The sequence below is a fragment of the Pimephales promelas genome, chromosome 13 (assembly GCF_988280905.1).
Source record: "Pimephales promelas chromosome 13, fPimPro1.hap1.1, whole genome shotgun sequence".
Lineage (NCBI taxonomy): Eukaryota > Metazoa > Chordata > Actinopteri > Cypriniformes > Leuciscidae > Pimephales > Pimephales promelas.
Genome location: NC_142781.1, coordinates 26,013,063 through 26,038,625, shown reverse-complemented (window position 1 = coordinate 26,038,625; position 25,563 = coordinate 26,013,063). Strand labels below are relative to the sequence as shown.

Sequence of the window (25,563 nt, the reverse complement as noted above, 5' to 3'; positions counted from 1 at the left end):
GTATTATGTCTATTCAACTTCGTCCAAATCGCCTGCCTTCATGCCAACATGTGATTTATGACAATGTACAATCATGTGATAGGCTAACTCAAATCCCGGATAAATATCTTTTATTAACAATAAAAAATGGCCAGATGAACACTTTTCATGCAAAGCCAAGAAAACATGAAAATGCAATTAATCCATCTTCAAAATTAACAGAACAGGAAAAATGGCGGATTAATCAAATGTGCTAAGCTGCAAGCATCCATTATTTCTCCCTCCCAAATCCACAAGAAAAATGTGGGCTTTCATAGCGGGATAGCTGAGAGCCTCCACACTTCTTTTATGTCCCATGTTGTCAGTAGAAACCGAAAATAATGTGAAGAAAAAATAATGAGTGTTAACCCAGAGAAATAAATGCACTGGCAAGTATACTGGAGAGAGAGGTCTGTAAGCTGAGGCCTAGGGAGAATGGTGTACCTTTACTTGCATCATGGTCTTCATGACAAAACATACGGAAAACTCCTTGGCTGGCATGTAGCAGAATAGCGTAGTTTGCTTTGTGCCGACCACATACTCCCTTCTCTAGTCCTCGTGCCCAGTAAAGATGCCCTTAAAGTGAGTGTCCTGCATGTCAGACGAAATTCTCCAGGGGATATGATGCATCTTGGTTTGAATCTGCTTCTGCTCTCTGCTTCAGTAAAGGTTTTTCACCATATACGGCCCCTCCAGTTCATAACCCATTTTTCTGTAGTAATTCCTCGTTCCGACACCTGAAACATCAAAAATGTAGAATTATAGTAGAAAAGAACCTTTATATTTCAATGTTACATCCTCTAATGGAGGCATCATGGAGAATGTTATTTGGAATAAAACATGAAAATTTGAAAAAGCAGAAAAAAATTACATTGTATTAACATACAATATTATACATATATATTAATGCTTTTAGTTTTCAAGGGTGAATTAAAGTGATCAAAAGTAACAATACATAATGTTATTTTATCTATTTATTTATTTATCTTGAACAATCAGCAAATCAAAATTTTTAAACCACAAAATACAACAAAACATCAAAATTAAACAAAAAATAAATAAAAGGATTAGTTCGAGAAGGAGCAGACAGAAGCAAATAGCTTACTTATAACTTATTTGAATCAAACCAGAATTTTAATTTATTCATTTCATTAGTGACCATTTCCAACATCTGCTTCAAGTCAAATCCAAAAATATTTGTATCATCTGCAAAAATAGTAAACTTTAGATCATTTGATAATTTACACATCATTTAAGTATAGTGAAAAAAATGTGCCTAAAACGGACCCCTGTGGAACACCACAAGAGTTACAAAGACTTTTATTTCAAATAAATGTCTTTATTTGTAAATTTTCTATTAATCTAAGAATTAAAAAATATATATATATATATATATATCACGGTTCTACAAAAAATAAAAAATAAAGCAGCACAACAGTTTTCAACATTGTTCATAATAATAATAATACATGTTTCTTGAACACCAAATCAGCATATTAAGATGATTTCGGAAAGATCGTGTGACACTGAAGAAAAGAGTAATGAAGCTGAAAATTGTAAAATATATTTAAACAGAAAAGTAATATCAATGTTGATTTTGAAACTAATGAATTTGCTGTGATTGAAGCAAACAGGTCTAGAGAGAGACATAATTTGTGTTTCAATGATGCCATTTAGATTCAAAATATTTAAAGCAAGAAACAGTAAAATTACAATAAAAATAAACTCTGAATGTGGTCTCAGCCTTTTGAACCCCACTGTATTTCCAATATACTCCACTGTTGATGTTTTGCTTTGCTTTGTCAGACATGCATTAAATTATCAGTGCCAGAATAATATGAATGCAGATTTTCATTTATTTTCCAATTGCTGTTATCTCCATCCTGCAGCTTATTTGGGGAGGTGCATGTCAAAAATGTCTTATTCATTCTTTTCAAGCGAGGGCAAGAGAAGACCCAACAAAATGAAAGCGCCATTTCCGTTAATGCTGAGAATATTTTTGATACCTGAGATAACAGCCAATTTGCCCGAGCCGTGCTCATCCCTGGCTATCCTCTCGGCCTCCTCCATCAACATCATCCCAAATCCCTACAAGTGCACGAGGCGAAAGAGAACATATTAGAATGCAAGTCAGTGAGACTATATACATATATGAGCTTATATTTATAGCTTATAAATTGTGTAAAGGAGTGAAAACAATGCCAGGAATTCCTCTGTTACAGACAAAAATGATGAGATCTGCTGCAAGGACACGTGTTTTTAATGCCTCTACCGAACTGTTACAGGCAACGTAGCTCATTTGATGAGAAAAAAAATGGTAAGCTTGAGCATTATGTCTCTTTTAGGGTCAAATATTGTGACATCACGTCCTCTTTTTGGTTTGTTTTGATGTGTTTGGTCAGTGTTGCATTCACTTTTCAGTCAGTCACAGCACTAGAGTTTGTTTGGAAGAGGACTGGTCCACTTGTCTTATGCACACCTGGGTTCGAATGGCAGCATTCACACTTCAATTCAAGTTAACTATAATAAACAGAACAATTGCAACAGAGTTCGCGGTAATCGAACCAAGCCTGCCAAGTGTGAACATACCCTCAACCATATAAATAAAATAAATTAAACTCCAGAAATATACTATTGAATAACAGATACTACTATACTTGCAAATCTTATTTAAATTCAAGCTTTGGATAATGAGACCTTCATGAGATAACAGGCATCAGATATCATTAATGTCAAATCATGTTAAAGCAGTTTCTGCCGTGTGTTATTGGCATAAAAAAGGTGTCTTTACCTGGTGCTGGAACTTGCTTGGGTCTCGGCTGCTGACAGGGACCACGCTTCCGTAGACATGCAGCTCCCGAACAATGGACACGCCACCCTTCAACTCGGGCCGGAAGGACTGTGGTGAACAGCGACGAAGACGCAGGAGACCAATTAAAATGTCCTGCTCGGGGTCCTCATAAGACAGGAAGGTCTCCCAGCCCCCATTAGCCACATAGTCTCTGCGGATCAGCTCGACCTGATATGGTCGAACTTTGTGATGAATCTCTTGAATGCCCACTTCTCTGGTTCGGACGTCTCTACACTGCAGGAGTCAACGGCATGCTTTGCAATTAATGGCCTTGAATTCATATGGCAAACAAAATAAATGATTAAAGATTTTAGGTTACCTCAGTGCCCATGTCTTTCATTCTGGCCAATGCCAGCTCCCTCAGATTTCCATGTTCCACCCCAGAGCTCACCAACGGCATGGGGATATCCCTGAAAAAGAGCACAGATTATTAGCTTCTTCAAAGTTGTTTAAAAACTAACTAATGGTAACACTACATTGAATTAGGGCAGCAGGAAATGCTTTTGTTTTGAATAAATAATAAATTAGGGATGCACGACACATTTAATATTGGCTAATAATCAGATGGAAAAATTCACATTTGTGCATTTACTCTGGATCTGGAGTGACCGCCCTTTAACAAAGGTCAATTCTAACTTTGAAAGGTAGTATCTAGAAAACTAACGTTAAGTCCCTGTTACCTCTGTACACGATACACACGAGTCCATGGTGGGACCAATGCTAGTATTCGTGCTACCAGATCCACCAACGCACTGGGAGAGTAGCTCTTATAGCGGCCTGTTTTCCACAGCTCATACAGTCCAGTGCCTCGAATCACCAGCGTAGGGTAAAGTTTAAGCCCATCTGGTCTAAACGCAGGATTCTCAAAAAACTCCTGTGGGACAGAGACAAGAGGTGTTTTTGTGCTAACATGAGACTAGGACCAGTAATTGAGTGCACTAAAGAGAAATAAATGCCATGCATAAAAACATTTTGAATTCTAAGTAAGTATTGTGTAAAATATGTTTTTAATTAAAGCAGTGTTGTACAAAATACTGTAACTTGCAAGTTTTATAGCGTATTTACCATCATAAAACTAAATTATTTATGATATAGGCATAATATCAGTCACCTTGCACTATAATTAGTGGCATCTGCCGGCTCTAACCCACTCATGATAAACTCCACAAACTTCACAACTCATTATAGCACACACAATAATAAAGATATCTTTTACTAGTTATCACACATTTAATCTTTTTCCATACGGTTGGCACTGAAGATCTCTTCGTAGAATTTTGAAAGACATGAGATTTATGACACAATTTCAAGTAGAATATAAGATTTCAGCTTGTGCTCTTGGTACATGTGATGCAAAGTCTACCGATTCATTTCATCTAAAGTTCATAAACGTAAGTGGAAAATAACATCATTCAACAGTTCAAGAATTGGTAAAGGGCTAAATAAAGACTCATGACTTCCGTCTCTGATCCTGCTTACATCTGCTACTTAACACGTAATAGTTATGGGATTTCGAGTCACTTTGAAAACCTCAGGGTTCACACAGCACACTCAAAAACGAAACCATTACAATCAAAGAGACAATGCCAATGGTCATTTAATTGGAACTGTCTGACTTCCTGACATACTAGCGAATCATCGGACTTGACTCTGGCGCATTTAAACAAAGACTGCATGGGTCTGAACTAAACAGCAACTCTAAATAGTGCAAACAATCAAAAATAGTTGCCTTTCAAAGGCAAATTGAAATGACGGATTACTCGAGTCACGACTATCCTTACGGTTTGCGCTTCTCCTTACTCTAAGAGTCAAATGAAACGAGTCTTTGTGTGATATATTTACGCTGAGTGTTATTTTTTTTTTTATGTAGGGAGGGGAGCCTGCACACAGTCAGATAAGTGAGAAGTGAGAGTTGGACGAGCCAGTAATGGGATTCCATTATCGTCAAGCCACGCTCCTTTCCACCGCACACTCATCGTGAGATAGCGGCGACAGGTCCCTGTATCGAAAGGTGGGGAGAGGCGTGACGGAGAGTGAGCGAGCGAGCGAGCGAGAAAGAAAATACGGAAGTGGGAGGGGAAGAGGAGAGCACAAGCATCAGAGAAAGCAGGTTAGGCGAGATAAACCAGCCGAGTGGTGCCGGTGGGTGACACAGGTGAGGTTGTGTGGGCACACGGTGGCGAAGGAGGGGAGCTGATAGCGCTGGGGTCAGAGACCACCATCCAGAGCCATTAATCTCTCTCTCTCTATGAGCTCAAATTTATGCATGAAACGGATCCCAATAAAACGGTGAAAGAATTAGGAGGCAGATCAGCCAGCAATGTGCCAATTATCGTCAAAAATTTGCACAAAGTGTTGCACTTAATATGGGTGCGTTTCCTTTTACTTATTACAAAGCAACAACTTGGTCAGAAATATCGTCAGAACATGGTCGGAAGTCATGTAACATAAAACCAAATGACAGGGACTTATTGCCAACAAACACACTGAACGGTTTGCAGGGATATGGTCAAGCCGACCCAAATCTACCGAGAAGAAAGAAGTGCTTAACTGCAGAGGGTACAAAAATACAAATTTTATATGTGTGTATATATATATATATATATATATATATATAATTTAATAAACACTGCTAAATACAATCTTTTGCCAATTTCATAATAAATATACATTTTACACAGTTTTCATACTGTTGTGATGCTTAAATTCACTTTTAAACGATTTAGCATTTTAAATAACTTTAGTTTTAAGAATTGTATCTTCAATTTATTTATCTAAAATGGTAATAAGCTTTAATATTGTCAATTTATCGGTTAATGGCCATAACATGAAAATAATTTATCATCTTATCTGTATCAACTAGAATTTTAATATCAGTAATTAATTTTTTTATGATAGCATGATAACACTTAATCATCTTATTGGTAACTTTAATATTAGTGCATCCCAACTCTGGAGCCACAGGTAAATAAATGTCATGGAACGACAAAGAATGTGCAAAAACGATTGTTCAGTAAAATCCTAAACCCTTTATTGGTGACTTTCCTGAGCTTGTGAGCTGTGACAAAAAGAAGCACACACTTATTAAGACACATTAAGACAAAGAGCTCTAAATGACACCAGACGACGAATAAGGGTCTTATCTAGCGAAGCGATAGGTCATTTCAAAAATAAATAAAAAAAGTTTAAGTTTTATAAGCACAAATGCTCGTCTTTCTTCTGTGATGAGCGTTCGTCACTCATCTGTTCAAACTCATTCATCAAAACGAACAAATCTTTTTTCCGAGTCATGACTCGAAGGGTCCTAGATAAGACCCTTATTCATCGTCTGGTGTCATTTAAAGCCCTTTGAAGCTGCACTGAAACTCTCATTTGGACCTTGAACCGTTTGGTTCCCATTGAAGTCCATTTTATGGAGAAAATCCTGGAATGTTTTCATTAAAAACCTTAATTTCTTTTCGACTGAAGGAAGAAAGACGTGGACATTTTGGATGACATGGGGGTGAGTAAATTATCAGCAAAAGTTTTTTAAAAAGTGAACTACTCACACACCAGTAACATTTTATTTAATCAGTGTATAACCTCTTTTATGACATGGTTCTCTGTTTTTTGGTACATGAAACTTTGACTAACATTAAAAATCCCAATAAAAATCGGATATTTTAAAATAAAGTAGATTGTTTTTCACTTTTAGGCTCTAATTGCAATACTACAATAACAAATTGTACAAATAGAGTACAAAATGTGTTGCTGTCCAAATATTTTGGAGCTGTCATTTGATTGCAGCAGTGTGGAGGCGAGTAAGAGCCTCCCAAGGGGAAATGAGGTAGGTGTAATGCGGGCTTGGCTTGGTGCAACAATGTAAAAGACTTTTAGCTTAAGAGACGCACGCATGCCTTCATAGACTCTAGAGACTGGATTATTTGCAATAAAAAGTTAATGGTTCTCTTCAACAGTTAAGTGGCATTTATGTGACTGTTAATGCAAAATATTATTTATATAATTGCACTCAGTTAATCATGATGTTTCTTATGCAACATTAATGTCACTCGCTTCATTCTAGGCTCTTATGTTCTCCTAATGGGAAATAATCACCAGCTTTAAAATCGCTAAACTCCAGAGATCGTGCACTGACAGTGTTCGCTTAAGACATCAAAGAAACCTGTTGGCACCTGGATTGCTCCCAGTTGGTGTTTAATACAGTATTTTAGAGAGACGCACTTTGAATGGGTTCCAGAGCGCAGTCACTGATTGGATCTCCATGCCTCGGTAATGAAACCCACCATAATGAATGCTCTATTCACTTCATATAATGAAGCCCCTGATAATGTGAACCAATGCGTCACAGCTGGACACTGACAGAGGCCATAAAAGAGCAGCCTGCCATAGCACATCACTCCCCACTTCATTTACATTCACCCATCATTCCCGCTATGCGACAATTAGCTACTGGACCCAATAATAGTGGCATTTTCTTTGGGATAGTCGTGTTATGGTGTTCCTGTACTGTACGTCTCGTGTATTACCTCTGTTTGCCTCTTCGCATTGTAACCTAGGGCTGTGTGTGATATGAAAAAAAATTTAATTTCACTATTTATTATCACTTATTTATAACTTTTCTAAAGGAGCAGCATTTCTCCTAATACCTCTGGGCAATATGCTTGATGATGACTATGACTCAGTAGTTCCTTCTACTTTGAGTGTCAAAATTAATACAGCACCTGAAAGTGATATGGAAATTGTGGATACCCAAACAGCTATTTCACAGAAACGTTGATTAAATGGACTCTTTTGGTTGATGAAAATGACATTTTGTAAACCATCTGCGCAACCTGTGAGGTATGCAGAGATAAACCTGTGCGTGAGGAATCAGTTGTCTGTCTCTCGGCTCCTCAGTTCATTTACATTAAAAGAGCTTACAGAATAAACAGTTATAAGTATGAGGACCTTCAATTACAAACCTTCCCATAATCCATTTGAAGTGCATGTTTGAGCCTTATTTGAAGAAATCCTTTCAAATATGATTATTAAAGTAAGAATTTTGAAAACATCTAAAAATTTGCTCACCCTCGAGTTGTAACAAACCTGCTTGACTTTATTCAAGGGGATAACAATTATTCCTGTTACACAAAGGAAACATTTAGCTGAATGTCAAAAAGTCACAAAAAACACCATAAATGTATCAAATGTAGTCCATACTACTTGTGAACTATGTTACAAGTCTTAAGAAAGCATGCAATACATTTGTGAGGAACCGAGTAAAATTTAAGTAGTTATTCAATGACAATCTCACCCGTTGATTTAAATGTGCATATTCAAAGTGACATTTGACATCATCAAACCTGTCGTGACAAGCTTGTTGCGCATTTATAAATATACACTACAGTTCAAAAGTTTGGCATTGGAAATTTTTTTTTATACATATTTTTTAGGGCTGTGCAAAAATTAATTGTGATTAATCGCATCCAAAATAAAAGTCTGTGTTTACATAATATATTTGTGTGTGCTGTATATAATTATTTTGTATATATAAATACCAATGCATGCATGTATATATTTAAGAATTATTTGCGCTTAAATTCTGTATATATATATAAATACATAATCTATATTATATAAATATAAATATTTTATATATGAATAACACATTTTCTTATATACATGCATGTATGTGTATTTATATATACAAAATAATTACATACAGCGCACACAAATATATTATGTAAACACAGACTTTTATTTTGGATGCGATTAATCGCAATTAATTTTTGCACAGCCCTAATATTTTTGAAAGAAGTCTTATGCTCAGCTTACCAGAGCAGCAATTATTTGAACAAAAACACAGTAAACACTATTATATTGTAAGATATTATTCCAATATAAATCAACAGTTTTCTTTTATATTTTTAAATGTTAATTATTTCTCTGATTACTCCATTACTCCAGTCTTCAGTTTCAAATGATTCTTCAGAAATGATTCTAATATGCTGATTTGAAACATTTAATATTATTAAGTCATACAGGCTTGGAACATGAGGGTGAGTAAATGATGTGGGTGAACTATCTCTGTAGGATTTGTCTTCTACAGAGTATTTTCACACCAAACATTTTGACCAGTAAAAAAGTAATATACTCAAAATTTCATACAATGATTCCATACTTTAGCTTACTTTTTAATCATTTGGCTGTTCTTATTATGTTCTTATTACCATATTATGTGTGGTGCCAGAGTTTAGAGATGAATGCTGCAGAATTAAAATGATCTATGAAGTACTCACTATAAACTGCTCCACGTCTCTTTCCATTCCAACATTGGGTAAGTCTGGCATCATGTGGGCTACAACTTTAAAACCAGCATCCTTAGCAAGTTGAAAAGATTCACACACAGCCCGAACTGTATGTCCCCTAGAAAAAAAAACAGAGTCAATATAAAAAGATAAAAGCAGTTACAAATGGAATATCATCCTAAGCTTTGTAGGACTGAATTTTCTATGGTCATACAAATTGGTAAAACGATTTAATTTTCAAATTAATTGTAATTTTCATTTGAACAATTTAAATATAGATCTAGAAAGATCTCATTTGAGGCTTATGGTTTAAGATCTGTCCTGCTAAAAAGGTAACTGGTAAACTCCCACTGTATCCTTTAACAAAGTGCTTGCAACTACACCAAAGGGTGTAAGTATAGTGTAATTAGTATAGTCTCCTAATGCCTTGAAGTGATTCCTAAATGACATGTAATCAAACGAGTAAACTGCAATTACCAACATGAGCCAGAAACTGTTGGAACAAAATTATTCACTTGAAGTCTTAACACCGATGTTATGCTAATTAACATCCCAGAATCAAGTTCATACAAATACCAAACACTCATGTTGTACTCTACGGCTAACTTCCTTTAAAGTCCTTCATAATAAAGCTACCAACTCTGACCTGTTGGTATCACGAGCCACATCCTCATAAACACTCTGCACGCCGATCTCTAGTCTGGTACAACCGTAGGCCAGCATGTCACTCAAGTGTCTCTTCAGGCAGTAGTCCGGTCTGGTCTCAATCGTGATGCCGACACATTTGGTGTTACTGCGTTCAGAGTACCTGAGAAAACATAAAATCTACTCAAAAATCTGGATACTATATTATATATGTGTATATGTATTTATAATATGTTTTTTTTTAAAAGAAATAAATAGGAAAGATTAATGATTCCAATTTAAATTGATCAAAAGTCATAGTAAAGGGATTAAAAAAAGTTACAAAATATTATATTTGAAAACAAATCCTAAATCCTAAGAAAAACATTTTATCCAGCACAACTGATAATAATAAGAAATGTTTCTTGAGCACCAAATCAAAATAATAAAATTATTTCTGAAGGATCATGTGACACTGAAGACTGCAGTGATGATGCTGAAAATTCAGCTTTGCATCACATGAATAAATTACATTTTAAAATATATTCAGATGGAAAACAGAGTTTTAAACTATAAGAACTTTGTGTTTTTACTGTATTTTGATCAAATACAACATAAAAAATATTTAAAAAATTACTGCTCACAAACTTCTGAATGATGTGTGTATAATATTAATAATTTATTATAATTATTTTTATATATTCTAGTATCCTTGCTATATTTATATATACTGTTTTGTAGCAGTGTGTGTGCGCGTGAATGTGTGCTTACACACACACACACACACACACACACACACACACACATATATATATATATAAATGACTATGTGTAATGTATGATGGAAACCTTCAACAAACGAAAACCTCTTTTTCTTTTTAAAATGCCTTTTTTTACTGTCTGTGAAAGTCGAACTGAACGCAGGATAAAATTGAAGAAATAATCTTCCTATAATAGTTTCTGATGGTGAAATAAAAACTATTTAACGACTGAATTGGCTTCAATTGGCTTGCATCAATTTAATAATAATTCAGAAATATGTGGTTTTTGGCTTCCTGTCATGCCTGACATAGTTCTAAAGTTTTAATGGACATTTAATAGCCCAAAAACTCTTTCCATTTAGCTCCTGTTTCTTGCTCCAGATTTTAGACAATGTAGTTGAGCAGAGTGTTTCTTATTTGTACTTTTTATTTCTCTCTCCCTTACACACTCACACACTCTCTCTCTCTCACACACACACACACACACGCACACACCTAAGATAAGCAATGTGCCTGAAATCGAACTGTTGTCTCCCCCATCTCTGGCTGATTAGCCGCCGGAACAATTATGGCAATCGTGTCATCTTAACAAACCCGCTGATAAGCTGTGGTGTGCCGACAATTCTGTGGACCTCTGCCTACGTGCACACACACACATACACACTCTCCCCTATCAAGAAAATAAATAACAAAAACGTAGTATTAAACTAACAGCGCCTTGCAGTGGCAGTTGATCCACATCTTGCAATCATTCCCATTTCCTTCCTTTTGGAGTTGATGTCACAGGGTAGTCTGCGTCTGAGTCGCCTGATGCAAATAAGTGTTTTGAAAAATCTTGACATATATACATTAAAAAAAAGTATAAAATGTTTTTTCAGTTTCGTTTGGAGTTGTTAGTGGTGGCACAGAAATCACATTCATCACCTATTTAAATGGTCTTAGACTAATGGTCAAAGTGAAAAGAAGGCTTTTATTTGCTTGGTTAGCCAAGTTAATGACGACTAAACTGTTAAATAACATATCAGGAGATGTGCCTAATAACATACTTTATCTTGTCTTCATCATTTAAACAAAGCCACAATTCCACATTCTGTCTTATTGTTCTGTGACTATTCAGAAAGCAGAGCCAATGCAGCTGCTCTGACCGTGGAAGACCAGTCCAAAAACACCATCTCTTCCTCCCAACACTGCCACCCTACCAAATTTGCTCCCCAGGGGGTTTTGGCGCTGTGCTTTAACTGATCCAAGAGCTGCATTTGTTCATTTTGCTATAATGGACTTAAATTATCCAACAGCAAAAAGCACTGATCCCAGGGCAGAGCTTTTTAACTAGTGATGTTCCACAGACACACATAATAAGACAACAGCTGCTCCAATCCCTCAACTTTTATCTAACTTCTGCACTTATCAACTGATCTTGGAGCATTTGACTAATGGGTTAAAGACAAGTACATTTATGCATAATTATTTCTGAAGAAAATGTGAGTAGGCATTCATGATACATCATACATTCATAATATAATATTTATTATGTTATTCCGTAATATATATATATATATATATATATGCGTTGTAATTCTTACAAGTACAAGTACATTAGGGCACAAAGATTGTTGTCTTTCCTAAGGCATAACACCGACTGATGATGGACTGTTTCTTGCCCTCTCCTGGCCCTGTAAATTTATGTCTGGTCTATCATAATTAAGAGTGGCCTGATTCTATCATTCAGACAAGTTTATCATGGGGCGCATGTACCTGACAGCTTCAGTGACGTTGTTGGACGTGTGTCCTGACAGCGCATCGTGGAGGTTACGGATGAAATAGTCCCTGTACTCCTCCGGCAGAGCCATGAATGTGCCTCCCATCACAATGAACTCCACTTTATCCACGCTGTGACCCAGCTGCTTGAGCTAGATGTGCAAACACAGCAGCATAATGTCATTAACACCCTCTAAATGAGTAGAAAAGCTGAGAGGATCATCAACCCTCCAGATCTAAACCGTAAAATCAAAACCATTAAGTAGTATGTAATGATCACTTATGATTTTAACTGCACAATGCTCAGAAAACAGCTGATAAATATGAGCTATGAAGATGACTCACCTGTTCTACTCGATGCCTAGTCTGGAGGTAGGGATCATATCGTGCACGGATGGCTCTCATTGACGTGGGCTAGGTATGAGACAGTCAAAATGAAGCATACTGCATGACACTAGTGCGAAACTCATAAAAATATGCGTGATAGCATTGCTTTGGGAGACAGATGGATAATTACCTCGTATCCTGTGTAAGACTGTGTGGAATATTCAAAATCGGAGTCCGGACCCCCTGGGCAGTAGCTGTTTGAGCAAATGAAAACAAAAACACACTACATCAAATTCAAAACTGAGACCAGTTATCATTATATCCTGCTAATTAAAGTTTCCCCACCAACTGACACACAATGCTAATAGCTTGAACCAGATGCAAGTCCACATGGAATCTGCACTGTAAAAGGTTCAAGGCACCTGAATGAATAGCTTGTGTAGAATTGCTCATTTGTATAAAGGCATGAGCTGAATGAATAAATGTACACTACTGTTGGAGGTCGGTAAGATTTTTAAAAATGTTTTTGAAAGAAGTCTCTCAAAAACACAGTAAAAACAGTAATATTGTGAAGTATTATTAGAATTTAAAATAACTGTTTTCTATTTTAATATATTTTAAAATGTACATTATTCCTGTTATGTGGTGTCAAAGCTGAACTTTCAGCAGTCATTCCTCCAGCCTTCAGCCTTCAGTGTCACATGATCGCTCAGAAATCATTCTGATATGCTGATTCAGAAACATTTGCTTAAGAAACATTTCTCATTATTATCAATGTTGAAAACAGCACAAAAAATATTTTTGTAGAAAGCGTGATACATTTTTTCAGGATTCTTTAATGAATAGAAAGTTCTATAGAACATATTAATTTACTTAAAATAAAATATTTCATTTTCATAAAATTGTAAATGTATTTTGATCTTAAAACATCCTTTCTGAATTAAAGGATTAATTCAAAAAAAAATCTTACTGACCCCAAACTTTTGAACGGTAGTGTAAAAGACACACACTTTATTTTGGACATACTCACACACAGATGTTGCCAGTGAAGCTGATGTGTGGACAGCGATGAGGCTTGCACATCACAGCAACAACTGCAATCTACAAAGAATATTAAATCAAAGTCTGAGCACTGGTTTCAACTCTCATGTCTATATTATGATATCTTTACACCATCACCAATACACAATAACAAATGGCGAACAAACCATCCTTACCCCACTGGCAGTGCGGATGGGTTTGGCTTTCAGTTTGGGCACCAAGGCTCTTCGATAATGAGGCGGCACTGCAGCAATAATGTCCACAAGCCGTGGCTGTGCAGAGAGACCGTATTTGGCTGATGTCTTCGTCTTGACTCTATAAGGACACAATTTTAGTGATCAATCTAACTTGGTTTTATAGTTATCCAGTGAGAAAACATTTGGACTTTTGTTTTTGAAACGTATTGCCATGAGTCCGCTAGTCCTTTCTTCCCTATTGTGAATGTGACGAATATCTGGATGAAGCAGTTTCTCGAACTAGAAAAAATGTAGGACAGGAGTTGATCCAATCTTGAATAGATTGGATCGTTGTGGTTCGCTATTGCTGTGATGTCATGTGAGTGACATGTTGTCCTGCCCTCGGAACAGTAAACATATCATCAGAGAAGAATAGTAGTTGCAAAAGGGAGGTAGTTATTTTGACTCAAAAAGAGTATGAGGGCAAATTAATTAAAAAAAAGAATGATGTCCACAGATCAATCATTCATTATAAATACTGTAATATTCCATAAAAATGACAATGGTCAATATTGTTTCATGATGACTTTAATATTATAATTAAAATAAATGAATCTTTAAAATGCACTGACTTGTTAAGGTTAATATCTTTTCCCTGTTCGTGGGCCTCAACCAGCTGCTTAATGACATCTGCAATTGTCATCATCATCAGTTCTGCACGGCTCAAGTCACCTGATGTGAACACAGAAAGCACGGAGTTAAACAGACATGTCATGTTAGAGAAACACAAATCTCTATCGGTACTATAGTCTCAGTAGAATGAATCCAGACACCTGACACTACGGTTAAGGACTAGTTAAAGGATAGAACTAGTTACTTGTGATGGACTGACAGCATTGATATTTACAACATTTTTTTTTTATTATAAACCTTACACCTAACCATAGATGTTTCCACATATACTGACACACGTGTCTTTTTTATTTTGGAGTAATTTGACACATTGACGCATGCTTAACAAAACATATCCAAAAAGTCAAATAGATTTCGAATCTCAAAATGTGCATTGATTCACGTATTCACGTAACTTTGACAACTTTTTGTCACATTTTCATTTTAACAGTGACGAACAATTACTAAACTGCTTATGTAAATTAAACCTGAAATATATAATTCTCATAAACATACAATACCCAAGTCAAAACGTTAGTAACGTTAGATGATGCAAGATTGGACATTTCAACAACATGCTCTTAGCAGCTAAGTTAACAGAAATTGGTCCTGCTTAAAACTAGCAGTAAATACTTACTCTTCTTTTTCGGCTTTCCCATCTCGGAAACAATCTACAAACAATACAGAACCCGTATACGATAAAAACTTAACCTAGCAGTTAGTTAGAAAATCAACCCACTGATAAAAATGTCAACATGAGTGAACATGCGAAACTCTTCCGTAAAGCGAATGCGTGTGTCGTAAAGCAACACATGCAAGTACAGTTGTCGTAAAGTAGCCAGGGCACTTTGCTACAGTCAGTGAAGTACACAGCTTCTACCGGAGGACCTCTAGTGTTCACTTCAGTTCAGATGATATGATGTAAATACTGTAATATAATGTTACATAATATTTTTTTGTTGAAATGATCTTGTCAGAAAAATACAGTTAGCGAGTAATCCCAGTAGGCTGCAGTATGCCTCTGGCCATCAAAAACTAATATGAAATCTGAAACTTGTACTGCAATTATAATAATTCCCTATGCGGACTTTTGAAGCTATATTTACCTCATTCATATCTGACCACAGTAGTAACTTGCTATATTTAGGATGATCTAGCTAGTGATTTGTTTCTGCAGCTGTGCAAAATTATGCATTGCACATTCTATCTATCTATCTATCTATCTATCTATCTATCTATCTATCTATCTATCTATCTATCTATCTATCTATCTATCTATCTATCTATCTCAGCAGTGGGTTTCAACCTGAGATTACTTCAAATTAATTTAAATATAATATAATTTATTAATTTGTATTATCCACATAAAAAAATATAAATTAAATTAATTAAAAAATAAATAAATTAATTAAAACAAAGCATCCCAAGTTCGTTGCCAAGCTGCTTCTCATCGCCCTGTGTGAGAAAAATAAACAAATTACAGACTGAGCGACGGCTGCTAAACCAAAACACCCAACCTCTTCATGAACATAGGATACGCAAACTACTAACGTTACATCTCTCAGCTGGATAAAGAAAACCCGTGTTACTGAAAAAGCTTTCATTGATGTCGAATGTAATGAAGGTAAAGACGATTACAGCACGCGCGATATCCGTTGTAACGGGCGTTAACGTTAGTTACAGACGCTCACTTTACTATATTCGCGTAGTTGTCAAAAATAAATGTTAACTGTTAATGTTTTATAACGGATGCTCGCCGAAGAAGCGTGTTTTAGAGAAGTTTGTGAATGTGAACATTTTCATTTTGTTTAATAATTCAGAATTGGTCCATATATTCAGTCCTTTGGCATCACCCTGTGGTCTTGTTTGGTATTGCAGGCTGACGTGTGCTTATGTGTCCAAGTTACTGTGTGTATGACTGAGAGTACGTTAAAAGGAGCCGTATGTAAGAGTGTGGCCAAAACTGGTACTGTAATCACTATAAAATTACTGGTGTATCCCCCCCCCCCCCCCTACCCCAGGATCCAACATTTTTTTTTTTATCTGACATGTTTGTATCTGCATCTATCTATCATCTTATTTGTTCTATCATCTTATTTGAATAGGCTATAGGATGCATTACAGCCTAGCCAACGGTGCTATGAAAAATGGGAACTCAGTGAGTCAAATAGGAAAAAAAAGCTTGTGTACATTTGGGTGTGTCCGTCTAAACTGAGAAGGCACCTTAGGGAAATAACCCTAGTAATTCTAGTCCCTCCTTCTTAGCCCAGCTCAGTTTGAAACGCCTACATAGTATACAGCGTTGAGTTTCATGAGATAGTAGTGGCAATAAAAGAATGACTAAGATAGTCTGACATATATGTGGACACTGCAGTGGGCAAAGACATTTAGGTAGGGTCTGTTTTCTTCAGTGCCAGCCAGGCAACATCTTGTTCTTCCGCAGTTCCCTGCAATCTTTGGATCCCGTGCGGAAAAAAATATAAATACAATATACACCGACATATCGCAGTTCATCATGTATCAGCTTATAAAGAAATTCGTGTTCACCGAATCGCATTGTTTGGAGGAAGACAACTCGAAAAGTTTCGCGGAGTTATTTGAGAAGTTGGATGTTAATAAAGATGGGAAAGTGGATGTTTCTGAGCTCAAGACGGGCCTGGCTGCTATGGGCTTCTCAATGGGCAAAGGGGAAGCGCAGGTAATTCCAGTTCACTGGCTCACTGCATTTCTGTTGTTGACTCACTGTTGTTGTAATAGCTCTGCGTTCTGGGTTCATAATAAGCCACATAAACCACGGTGACAGGCGGTTTAGCATATTGTTCGCGTCGCGTGCAAGGGAAATTTGCTACTAAGAAAAATCCACCATTTTGTTTGATGTAAGATGCAGATAATATATTTAACTTGAAACATTGCTAATGGTAAATGCTATTAGTAGTTCAAATAAGGGATGGGAAATGATGCCTTTAGTGCCAGCCCACATCCTACTCCATTAGATACTATTCAGAGATCGGAGTAAATAATATACTTATGCTTTTTACGTTACCAAACTTTAACTACAGGGAGTAGAAGATAACTTTTTGCCTCAGCATTCCCCCAAAGAGGAATGCCTTTCAAATAGGGGTTTCCAGTCAAATATAGGTTATGCCACTTCCTGTAATTTGCAATGAAGTGCACTTAAAGCAAAAGGGTGGGTAAAGACACTTCTATTATACTGCTCATGTATATTAAAACACTTGACATTCCTAACATCTGAGACAGCTGATATAACCACACCTTACCTGCAAATGAGACTCACTGTATCAAAGTAACAAGACAGCAATCTCATCAGGTGGTCACGCCTTCTTTGTTACACTCTGCAGGCACTTTGGATGTCTTGCAAGAAAATAAATAAACTTTAAAGACAGTTGGTACACGTTTGTCTCTTATTCAGTCATGTTAAATTGTTTGCCACCACACATACATGGGGTTTAAAATAAATATCCCGTTTTGAGTGATCATTTGTTGCTCTTATGATTTGTGTTACATTTCTGAAGTGTGTAGAAGTTTTTAATTGCACCTAAATGACAACACTGGATGGCAGTGTTTTTAAAGCTCACATTGATGTCAGAAAAAAGAGCCGTGTTTGTCATTTTGAATATGAAAATGAGGTATAATTGAGCAATGTTTTATTTTCTGTAAAGTTGAGAAATCATTGTTTCCTTTTGGGTTTATATCTTTAACAGAATCTATACAATGTGCAAACAATGTTTGTATTGTATATTTTGTTACAAATATAGTACAGAGTTTCTTGTACTCAGTGATGGACATTTTCAGGAACCGCATGTTATGTTTTTCTCTTACAGAAAATTGTTGCTTCTGGAGACTCTGATAAGGATGAGGGGCTGGACTTTGGGGAGTTTTCAAGGTATCTGAAAGAACATGAGAAAAAACTCAGATTGACCTTCAAGAGTCTGGATAAAAATGATGATGGTAAGATTAAAGTAGGCTAAACTGTGTTTTTTGCTCTCCTTTGAGGACTAATTTTGAAGCCCATTAGATTACCATTAGTATTGCCATATCGCCTAGCCTTAAAAGCACTCTATGTTAAAGCATTGAGGCATTATATACTTAACAGTATGACTTTGTGTAAAGCTGCTTTGAAACTGAAGATCTAATTTAGAGTCAAATTGAAAACTTTTCATTGTACATTGTGCTTTTGTTGATCACAAAATAAACATTAATTAACAACATTATTTGCGTATGCAGGTCGCATTGATGCCAAAGAGATTCAGCAGTCACTTAAAGACATTGGCATAAACTTGACAGATCAAGATGCAGAGAAGATCCTCCACAGGTACTCATGAGGCCTATTCTCACCAAAAACTCAATGAAAAAGTGAAACAAAAATGTACATGAAATGTCTGTTCACAGTCACACATGATCAAAATTAATGCAAGACTTATTTTTTTTTTTTAACAATATAGACTATAAACATTCCTCTCACTTTAATGCTAAATATTATACACCTCATACAAATTTAACTTGCTTCAAAGTAGTGATAATGTGAACAATTTAAGTTGCGAACAGGCCTTTATGTAAAATGTATGTAAGTCTTTGCTTGTGAAATGCTCATGCTCAATCTAGTTAGTTCGCTGATAATAGTCCTGCCGAGAAAGGCAGAGTTTCTTGAGGAAATCTGGTTATTTTGCCGGAAAAAAAAGATTAGTAATCTTTTGAAAGGGGTTTGAAAGGGGACAAAAAGCATGAGACTAATGAAAAATGATTTACAATCTCACAAAACATAGGCTTTGTTTTCTTTGTGCAAAAAAGTACATATACGTATTCATGTATGTATGTAATATGTATGTATGTATATGCTAAAATAAGACCTTTCTTATTTCATTGACAATTTTAATTGATTCTCCCATTAAGCTACAGTACATGGTAACTTTACCACATAGAACATTGTTCTTCAGACCTACTTGTCTTCTCTCATTTGTCCTTTGTTCTCCAGTATTGATGTGGATGGAACTATGTCTCTGGATTGGAATGAATGGAGGGAGCATTTTCTCTTCAACCCAGCAGATAACCTTCAGGAAATCATACGCTTCTGGAAACACTCCACTGTAAGTTCCACAAAAGCACTCAGATATTGCATAATACATTCATCCATTACCATCTGATTTGGTATCAGTTATTAGGATGAACACTAAATGCAATGGTGACGGCCTGGCTTTGTTTAGTCAAACAGTCACATGTCATTGACTGGTCAGACAGCCTTTCAGTTGTCTAGTCAGGTACACAGCTAGCTAGGTAGCCCTTTAATCAGCTTGGCCAGCCATTTATATCCCTCTGTGAGTCGGCAGGATTGGGAAATCATAGGAAAAGTGTTGAGAGCAGGAAGGATAAGGAGTCTCTTAACTGATTAAGTGTCAAATGTTAACAAAAGTCACACTAATACTAATGTTCAATGTTTTGACAACTCATGCGCACACACGTTTACTATATAAATGAGGACATACCACAGACTTGTATTGTTTTTAAATAAAGCTAATTATAATTACTACTAACTTTTTAATCTTTCAATGTTTCCGGTTATTTCTGTCTAAAATCTTTTCGGGTTGACTTAAGTTTTTAGCGCAGAGCAAAAATCACACAGATTTTTGAGCAGTGCAGGTTTAGTGAGAGTCGTTACAGCCAATTGCTGCAAAGCTAATTTAAGACTGTCCTGTACTGGGATTATCCCTGGATGTGCTCGTCATCTGACTGTTGGACTGATGGAAGTGCAGTGATGTTGGGCAGAGAGAGATAAGGGAGTGTACCGGTACTGTAACATTTTGAGGAGAGCAGGTGTACCAATAGATCTTCGTTGTAGTTGTTAGCATCTACGGCTGGTGTCAGACGAGCTGGCAGCAGAGGGTCAGCATGGCTTTGCTGCATGAGCATAAGGGGGAATGGCTCATCTTTGATTTTGAGGATGAAGAAGCTATACATGTGATGGATGTAGATATGGTAGGTCCTCTGATCCACTTTATTTCATAGAGGTCAAAGTAGTTTTGGCCTGCTGAGTTGTATCCTTCATATTATGATATAAAGATACGTGAAAATATGCTATTGAGGTACATTTTGTTTCTAAATATCTTAATTTCTGATTCAAAATGGCATATATAACAAAATATATATGAAGGTTGTATAAGCCATTTATTGAAAAATATGTCATTAATTTACCTCCGTGCCATCCCAAACCTTTATGATTTTCTTTCTTCTGTGCAATGTAAAAGATGATATTTTGAAAGATGTCGGAAACCAAACAGTTTCAGTTCCCATTGACTTCATTAAATGGACAAAAAATAAAAAGGAAGTCAATGGGAACCAAAACTGTTTTCTTCAAAATATCTTACTGTGCTCTATATAAAAAAAGAAAGTCTTACAAGTTTGGAATGACATGAGGGTGAGTAAATTATGACATAACTTGTATTTTTGGGTGAACTAACCCTTTAATGTTGCCTGTTCAAGTCTGTGATGCAGTGCTGATATATTACATAAGATGACGGTAATGATGACATTTAGTACACTAACTTGGATTAAGAGCTAGGTTCTAATTAAGTACAGGTTGGATGGGATATATTATGAATTAGGTGCTCATTACTGTAGATGTGATTAGTATAAATGTAATATTATGCAATTGAACCCCCTTCCGTGTAACTCAAGACATAACCCTTTTGAGCTTTATTTTGACTATTGCCTCTAACAAATGATACATCTTTAGGGAGTCAGTAGCTGTACGGTGTTAAAGGTCAGAGTTTATCCAGCAATGATACCCATGTACATTCTGCTTAACACTGCAGCTTTCACACATAAACTGTTATATTGCATTCCGGATGTTTGACTATTTTCATATTCTTTGCATATTACTGTATATGACCAGTCATAAAACAGTATCAGGATATATTTTTCATATTTCAATCCAACACTAAGACAAAGAAGCTTTTTTCCTCAGAGATCAAGTCAATGTAGGATTCAATAGGAACTAACTTCACCTCTATTGTCTGCTAGGTGTTGGATATAGGTGACAGTCTAAGTATTCCAGATGAGTTCACTGAGGAGGAAAAGACCACTGGCATCTGGTGGAGGCAGCTTGCTGCCGGGGCCGTGGCAGGGGCGATCTCTCGAACAGGAACCGCCCCCCTGGACAGAATGAAAGTCTTCATGCAGGTGCAGTTCAGATTTTCTAAAACCCAAATTTGCACTTCAACATATCAGCAGTATTTCTATTAAAAATATGTAAACATCTATAAAAGATGATGTTCAATAAACTGGCCATTATTGTATGTGAAATGTCAATTACTCAATATTAACTTGCAGATTAGGGAACTGTTTTACTGAATATCAACACGACATGATTGTGATGACCAAATGGTTATGTGACGGGTATCTTACACAAGCAGCATATCAGTGAGAAATTTACTTGAGAAATACAATTGTGTGAGATAATAATATTTATGGTCAACTGATATTTGAATTGGCTGATGAATATTACAAGATATTTAATGTAATCAACAATATTTACTTGAAAGGAATATTTATATTTTGTAAAATTAAAGTTTTCTAAAATTAACACTGGAAAAAAATAAATTACAATAATTAAAAAATGACTAAAGCTCATAACAAAATTACTAAAACTTAAAAATATATATTATAGTTGTTTTAGTAAATAATGGTAAATGGTATAACACTGGTCTACTGCTGAATTAATACATTTCATGTAATTAACTTATTATTTAATTGAATGGTGTAACAAGTCAATAAATCTATACTTTTCATAGGTTCATTCCTCAAAAACCAACAAAATCAGTCTGGTGGGTGGATTCAAGAAGATGATTAAAGAAGGGGGTGTGACCTCTCTGTGGAGAGGTAATGGAGTCAACGTCATAAAAATCGCTCCAGAAACTTCAATCAAGTTCATGGCGTATGAGCAGGTGAGAAAACACCCTCTAAATGAACAAATAATACTGAACTACAGATCAGACGAATGCTCAGTGAATATATCTGTTGGTTTAGAGATGGTGTGATTGCCCAATGTGACACTGAGAAACCCACATTGCCAAGAAACCCACAAACACTGAAAACCACTTCCACTTTTGAATTTTTCTTTGCCACAATCTTTCTGTGTTTGTCTTTGTGCTGTTATTTTTCTTGGTGAAACACGAATAAGCTAAAACTAGGCAATATGGTGTGCGAAAATGTCAGTAACTCAAAATTAACTTGTAGATTATGGAACCGTTTTACTGAATACCAACACGCCTGTGATTACGATGGTCAAATGCTCTTGTGTGACATTGCTTAACCGTCTTACACAAGCAGCGTGTCAGTGTCATTCACAAAACCCTGGACTGGTAATCCGGTCAGAGGACAGAGGATAATTGCAATGGAGAAGATCGCATTTCCTTTTTACTAATGAAAAGAGAACCGATTGTTTTAAACCCATCTCAGTTTTGCTTGGATGAGCTTTGACATCAGTTAAATCAGTCTTGCATAATGTGTTTTGTGTTGTGCTTTGACAGTACAAGAGGATACTGACCAAAGAAGGTGGGAAAGTCCAGTCACATGAGAGGTTCATTGCTGGATCTATGGCTGGCGCGACCGCTCAAACGGCCATCTACCCAATGGAGGTGAGAAATGAGACCCGTGGAAATGGATTTTTCTATATGATGATCTTGGAAGAAAGTGAAGACTTATAAAGATATCGTGGCTCCAATATTGACATTAATATTGGCAAAAATTTGACACATGGTGCCCATCTTCAGGTAAATGATTATGAATGTTTTAACTTTTAAATTGTAGGTAATGAAGACCAGACTTACTCTGGGGAAGACCGGTCAGTATTCTGGAATGTTTGACTGTGCTAAGAAGATTATGAAGAAGGAGGGTGTGAAGGCCTTTTATAAAGGCTATGTGCCCAACATCATTGGAATTATTCCGTATGCTGGAATAGATTTAGCAGTGTATGAGGTGAGTACAAACTCTGAAACACTGTGAAATACCTGAAGATCAGTGGTTCCCAATCCTGGTCCTGGAATACCCCCAGGGCCTATTTACACCTGGTCACTTCATGTGTTTTTGCTGATTGGATAGCTATCTGATTTATTAAAACTGTTCCATTTACACTTGGCCACATAAATGTGCCTCCACAAAACTAATATTAATACGGTCTTCAATTACCATGCTAATGCAAATTTAACGGAGTTTAAGTAAACTATTTAATTTCAAGATCAAAGACTGCAGTAGGAGAGAGCAGCATTGGCACTGGTCAGATCATTTACTCTCATTACTTTTAATCATTATGATTGTGTGATGAGCGTCTGCGACACCAAACGTTCAGTTTCAAACGTCGGCTTGCTGAAGAGATTTTCAGCTACTCGATTGCAGTGTTGCAGTAGCACTGTCACATCTGGCTATAACCCATTATATATAAATTTATAATTTTATTCATTCTATTTCTACAGACCCTGAAGAATGCCTGGTTGTCTCGCTATGCTAAAGAAACTGCTAACCCAGGAGTGCTGGTTCTTCTCGGTTGTGGGACCATTTCCAGCACATGCGGCCAGTTGGCCAGTTACCCTCTCGCTCTGATCCGCACACGCATGCAGGCCCAAGGTAAACACTCAGGCCAGAATATACACCTCATCTATGCTTTTGCACTGTGATTGTGATTTGCCTAACATTTCCTTTTATTCTTCCCAGCATCAATGGAGGGATCAGAGCAGGTGTCCATGTCCAAGTTAGTGAAGAGGATCATGGAGAACGAGGGCTTTTTCGGGCTGTACCGTGGGATCTTGCCCAACTTCATGAAAGTGATCCCAGCTGTCAGCATCAGCTATGTGGTGTATGAGTATATGAGGTCTGGATTAGGCATCTCAAAATGATGAATTTTCATATGACAGAGTCTTGCATGTTTTACACGCACAACTTTTAACCACCTCTCTTTAAAAACACCCTCCATGATGGGAAAAATTTTGTTCAGTTTGGTTGCATTTTGTTCAGCAACCAAAGTGTTTAAAATATCAACTCTGGAAAAAGCCATGATGGTGTCTTGCCTTGAAGTTGGGGCCCAACCTAATGAATGTTTACACTGAAATATAAATGTACCTATGTGTGATTAATAAATATCTGAAATATTCTGATAATAATTTGATCTATTTATATGCTTTTATTATGTGACCATGTTGTGGTTATGTAATACCTGACCAGAGCACTGAAGCCATTGTGAGCCAGTGCACTATAATGCTATACAGGTTCAGTCTGTTTTATGATCGATAGATAGATGGAAAGGTGAAAAGATAGAGAGAGAGATATATAGATAGATAGAGAGTAATTATACTTTATTATACAGAGTACAATTTTTTAAGTGAATTAGGTTGGGCCATATTCAAGTCTTTATACACTTCAGTCACTAATTTTCATATATGTTCTGTGAAAAATGCGAAACATCCACAGTAAAACAAGGACCAGAGAAACAATCCAAAATGGAAGCCCACATAAAAGAGCTAAATGTGCCTTATATCATTGTTCGATCTCTGCGTGGGTTCCTTTGCATCTCAACTCTACATTGGAAATATGACTTTAACTTGTGTTGCCTTTTATCCCCAACGTTAGGTTATTTTAGTAACAATTGTTTACATTAAAGGTTGTATTTTAATACAATTTGTTGTGTTTTATTGCACATTACCAGATACATTTTTTAAAAAATGTTATAAATGTTAATATTAATAATACTTTTTTTTTTTTTTAGCAAGAAACCATTAATTTGATCAAAAGTGACAGTAAAGAAATTTATGTTAAAATGTTAAAGGGATGGTTCACCCAAAACTGAAAATTCTGTCCATTTTTTTCTTCAGCTGAACACAAAAGAAGATATTTTGAAGAATATGAGCAACCAAAAAGGCACAAGCCCCATTGACTTCCATGGGATGGGGTGGGGGACTGTAATGAGGCCCATCTGTTTGGTTACTGACATTCTTCAAAATATCTTCTTTTGTCTTCAGCAGAAGAAATACATAATTCATATA

At 36.2% G+C, this 25,563-nt stretch overlaps 2 protein-coding genes across 2 annotated transcripts; one reads left to right on the top strand and one right to left on the bottom strand.

Annotated features, from left to right (window-relative positions):
• Positions 1–93: 93 nt before the first annotated feature.
• On the bottom strand, positions 94–15,318 carry elp3 (elongator acetyltransferase complex subunit 3). The gene is made up of 14 exons (XM_039693286.2): positions 15,153–15,318; positions 14,476–14,575; positions 13,844–13,982; positions 13,657–13,727; positions 12,817–12,880; positions 12,645–12,713; positions 12,297–12,451; positions 9,803–9,964; positions 9,148–9,274; positions 3,550–3,743; positions 3,189–3,279; positions 2,810–3,103; positions 2,025–2,106; positions 94–755 (listed from the first exon to the last, which is right to left on the bottom strand). Exons 1-14 carry the CDS (start codon positions 15,172–15,174, stop codon positions 679–681), a joined length of 1,647 nt encoding a protein of 548 aa, XP_039549220.1. The 5' UTR covers positions 15,175–15,318; the 3' UTR covers positions 94–678.
• A 1,297-nt stretch (positions 15,319–16,615) lies between these two features.
• On the top strand, positions 16,616–25,198 carry slc25a24 (solute carrier family 25 member 24). The gene is made up of 10 exons (XM_039693297.2): positions 16,616–17,213; positions 18,358–18,484; positions 18,761–18,848; positions 19,509–19,620; positions 21,551–21,709; positions 22,321–22,473; positions 23,059–23,166; positions 23,339–23,506; positions 24,001–24,151; positions 24,239–25,198. The coding sequence occupies exons 1-10, from the start codon at positions 17,031–17,033 to the stop codon at positions 24,418–24,420; spliced, it is 1,431 nt and encodes a 476-aa protein (XP_039549231.2). The 5' UTR covers positions 16,616–17,030; the 3' UTR covers positions 24,421–25,198.
• Positions 25,199–25,563: the final 365 nt, after the last annotated feature.

Coding starts and splice junctions, on each gene's coding strand:
- elp3 (XM_039693286.2), bottom strand. CDS start 15,174: ATGGGAAAGCCGAAAAAGAAGA. Junction 12,881..13,656: donor TTCACTGGCAACATCTGTGT/GTGAGTATGTCC, acceptor TTGCTCAAACAG/CTACTGCCCAGGGGGTCCGG. Junction 12,714..12,816: donor AGTCTTACACAGGATACGAG/GTAATTATCCAT, acceptor TCTCATACCTAG/CCCACGTCAATGAGAGCCAT.
- slc25a24 (XM_039693297.2), top strand. CDS start 17,031: ATGTATCAGCTTATAAAGAAATTCGTGTTCACCGAATCGCATTGTTTG. Junction 18,485..18,760: donor TCTGGATAAAAATGATGATG/GTAAGATTAAAG, acceptor TTGCGTATGCAG/GTCGCATTGATGCCAAAGAG. Junction 19,621..21,550: donor GCTTCTGGAAACACTCCACT/GTAAGTTCCACA, acceptor ATTGTCTGCTAG/GTGTTGGATATAGGTGACAG.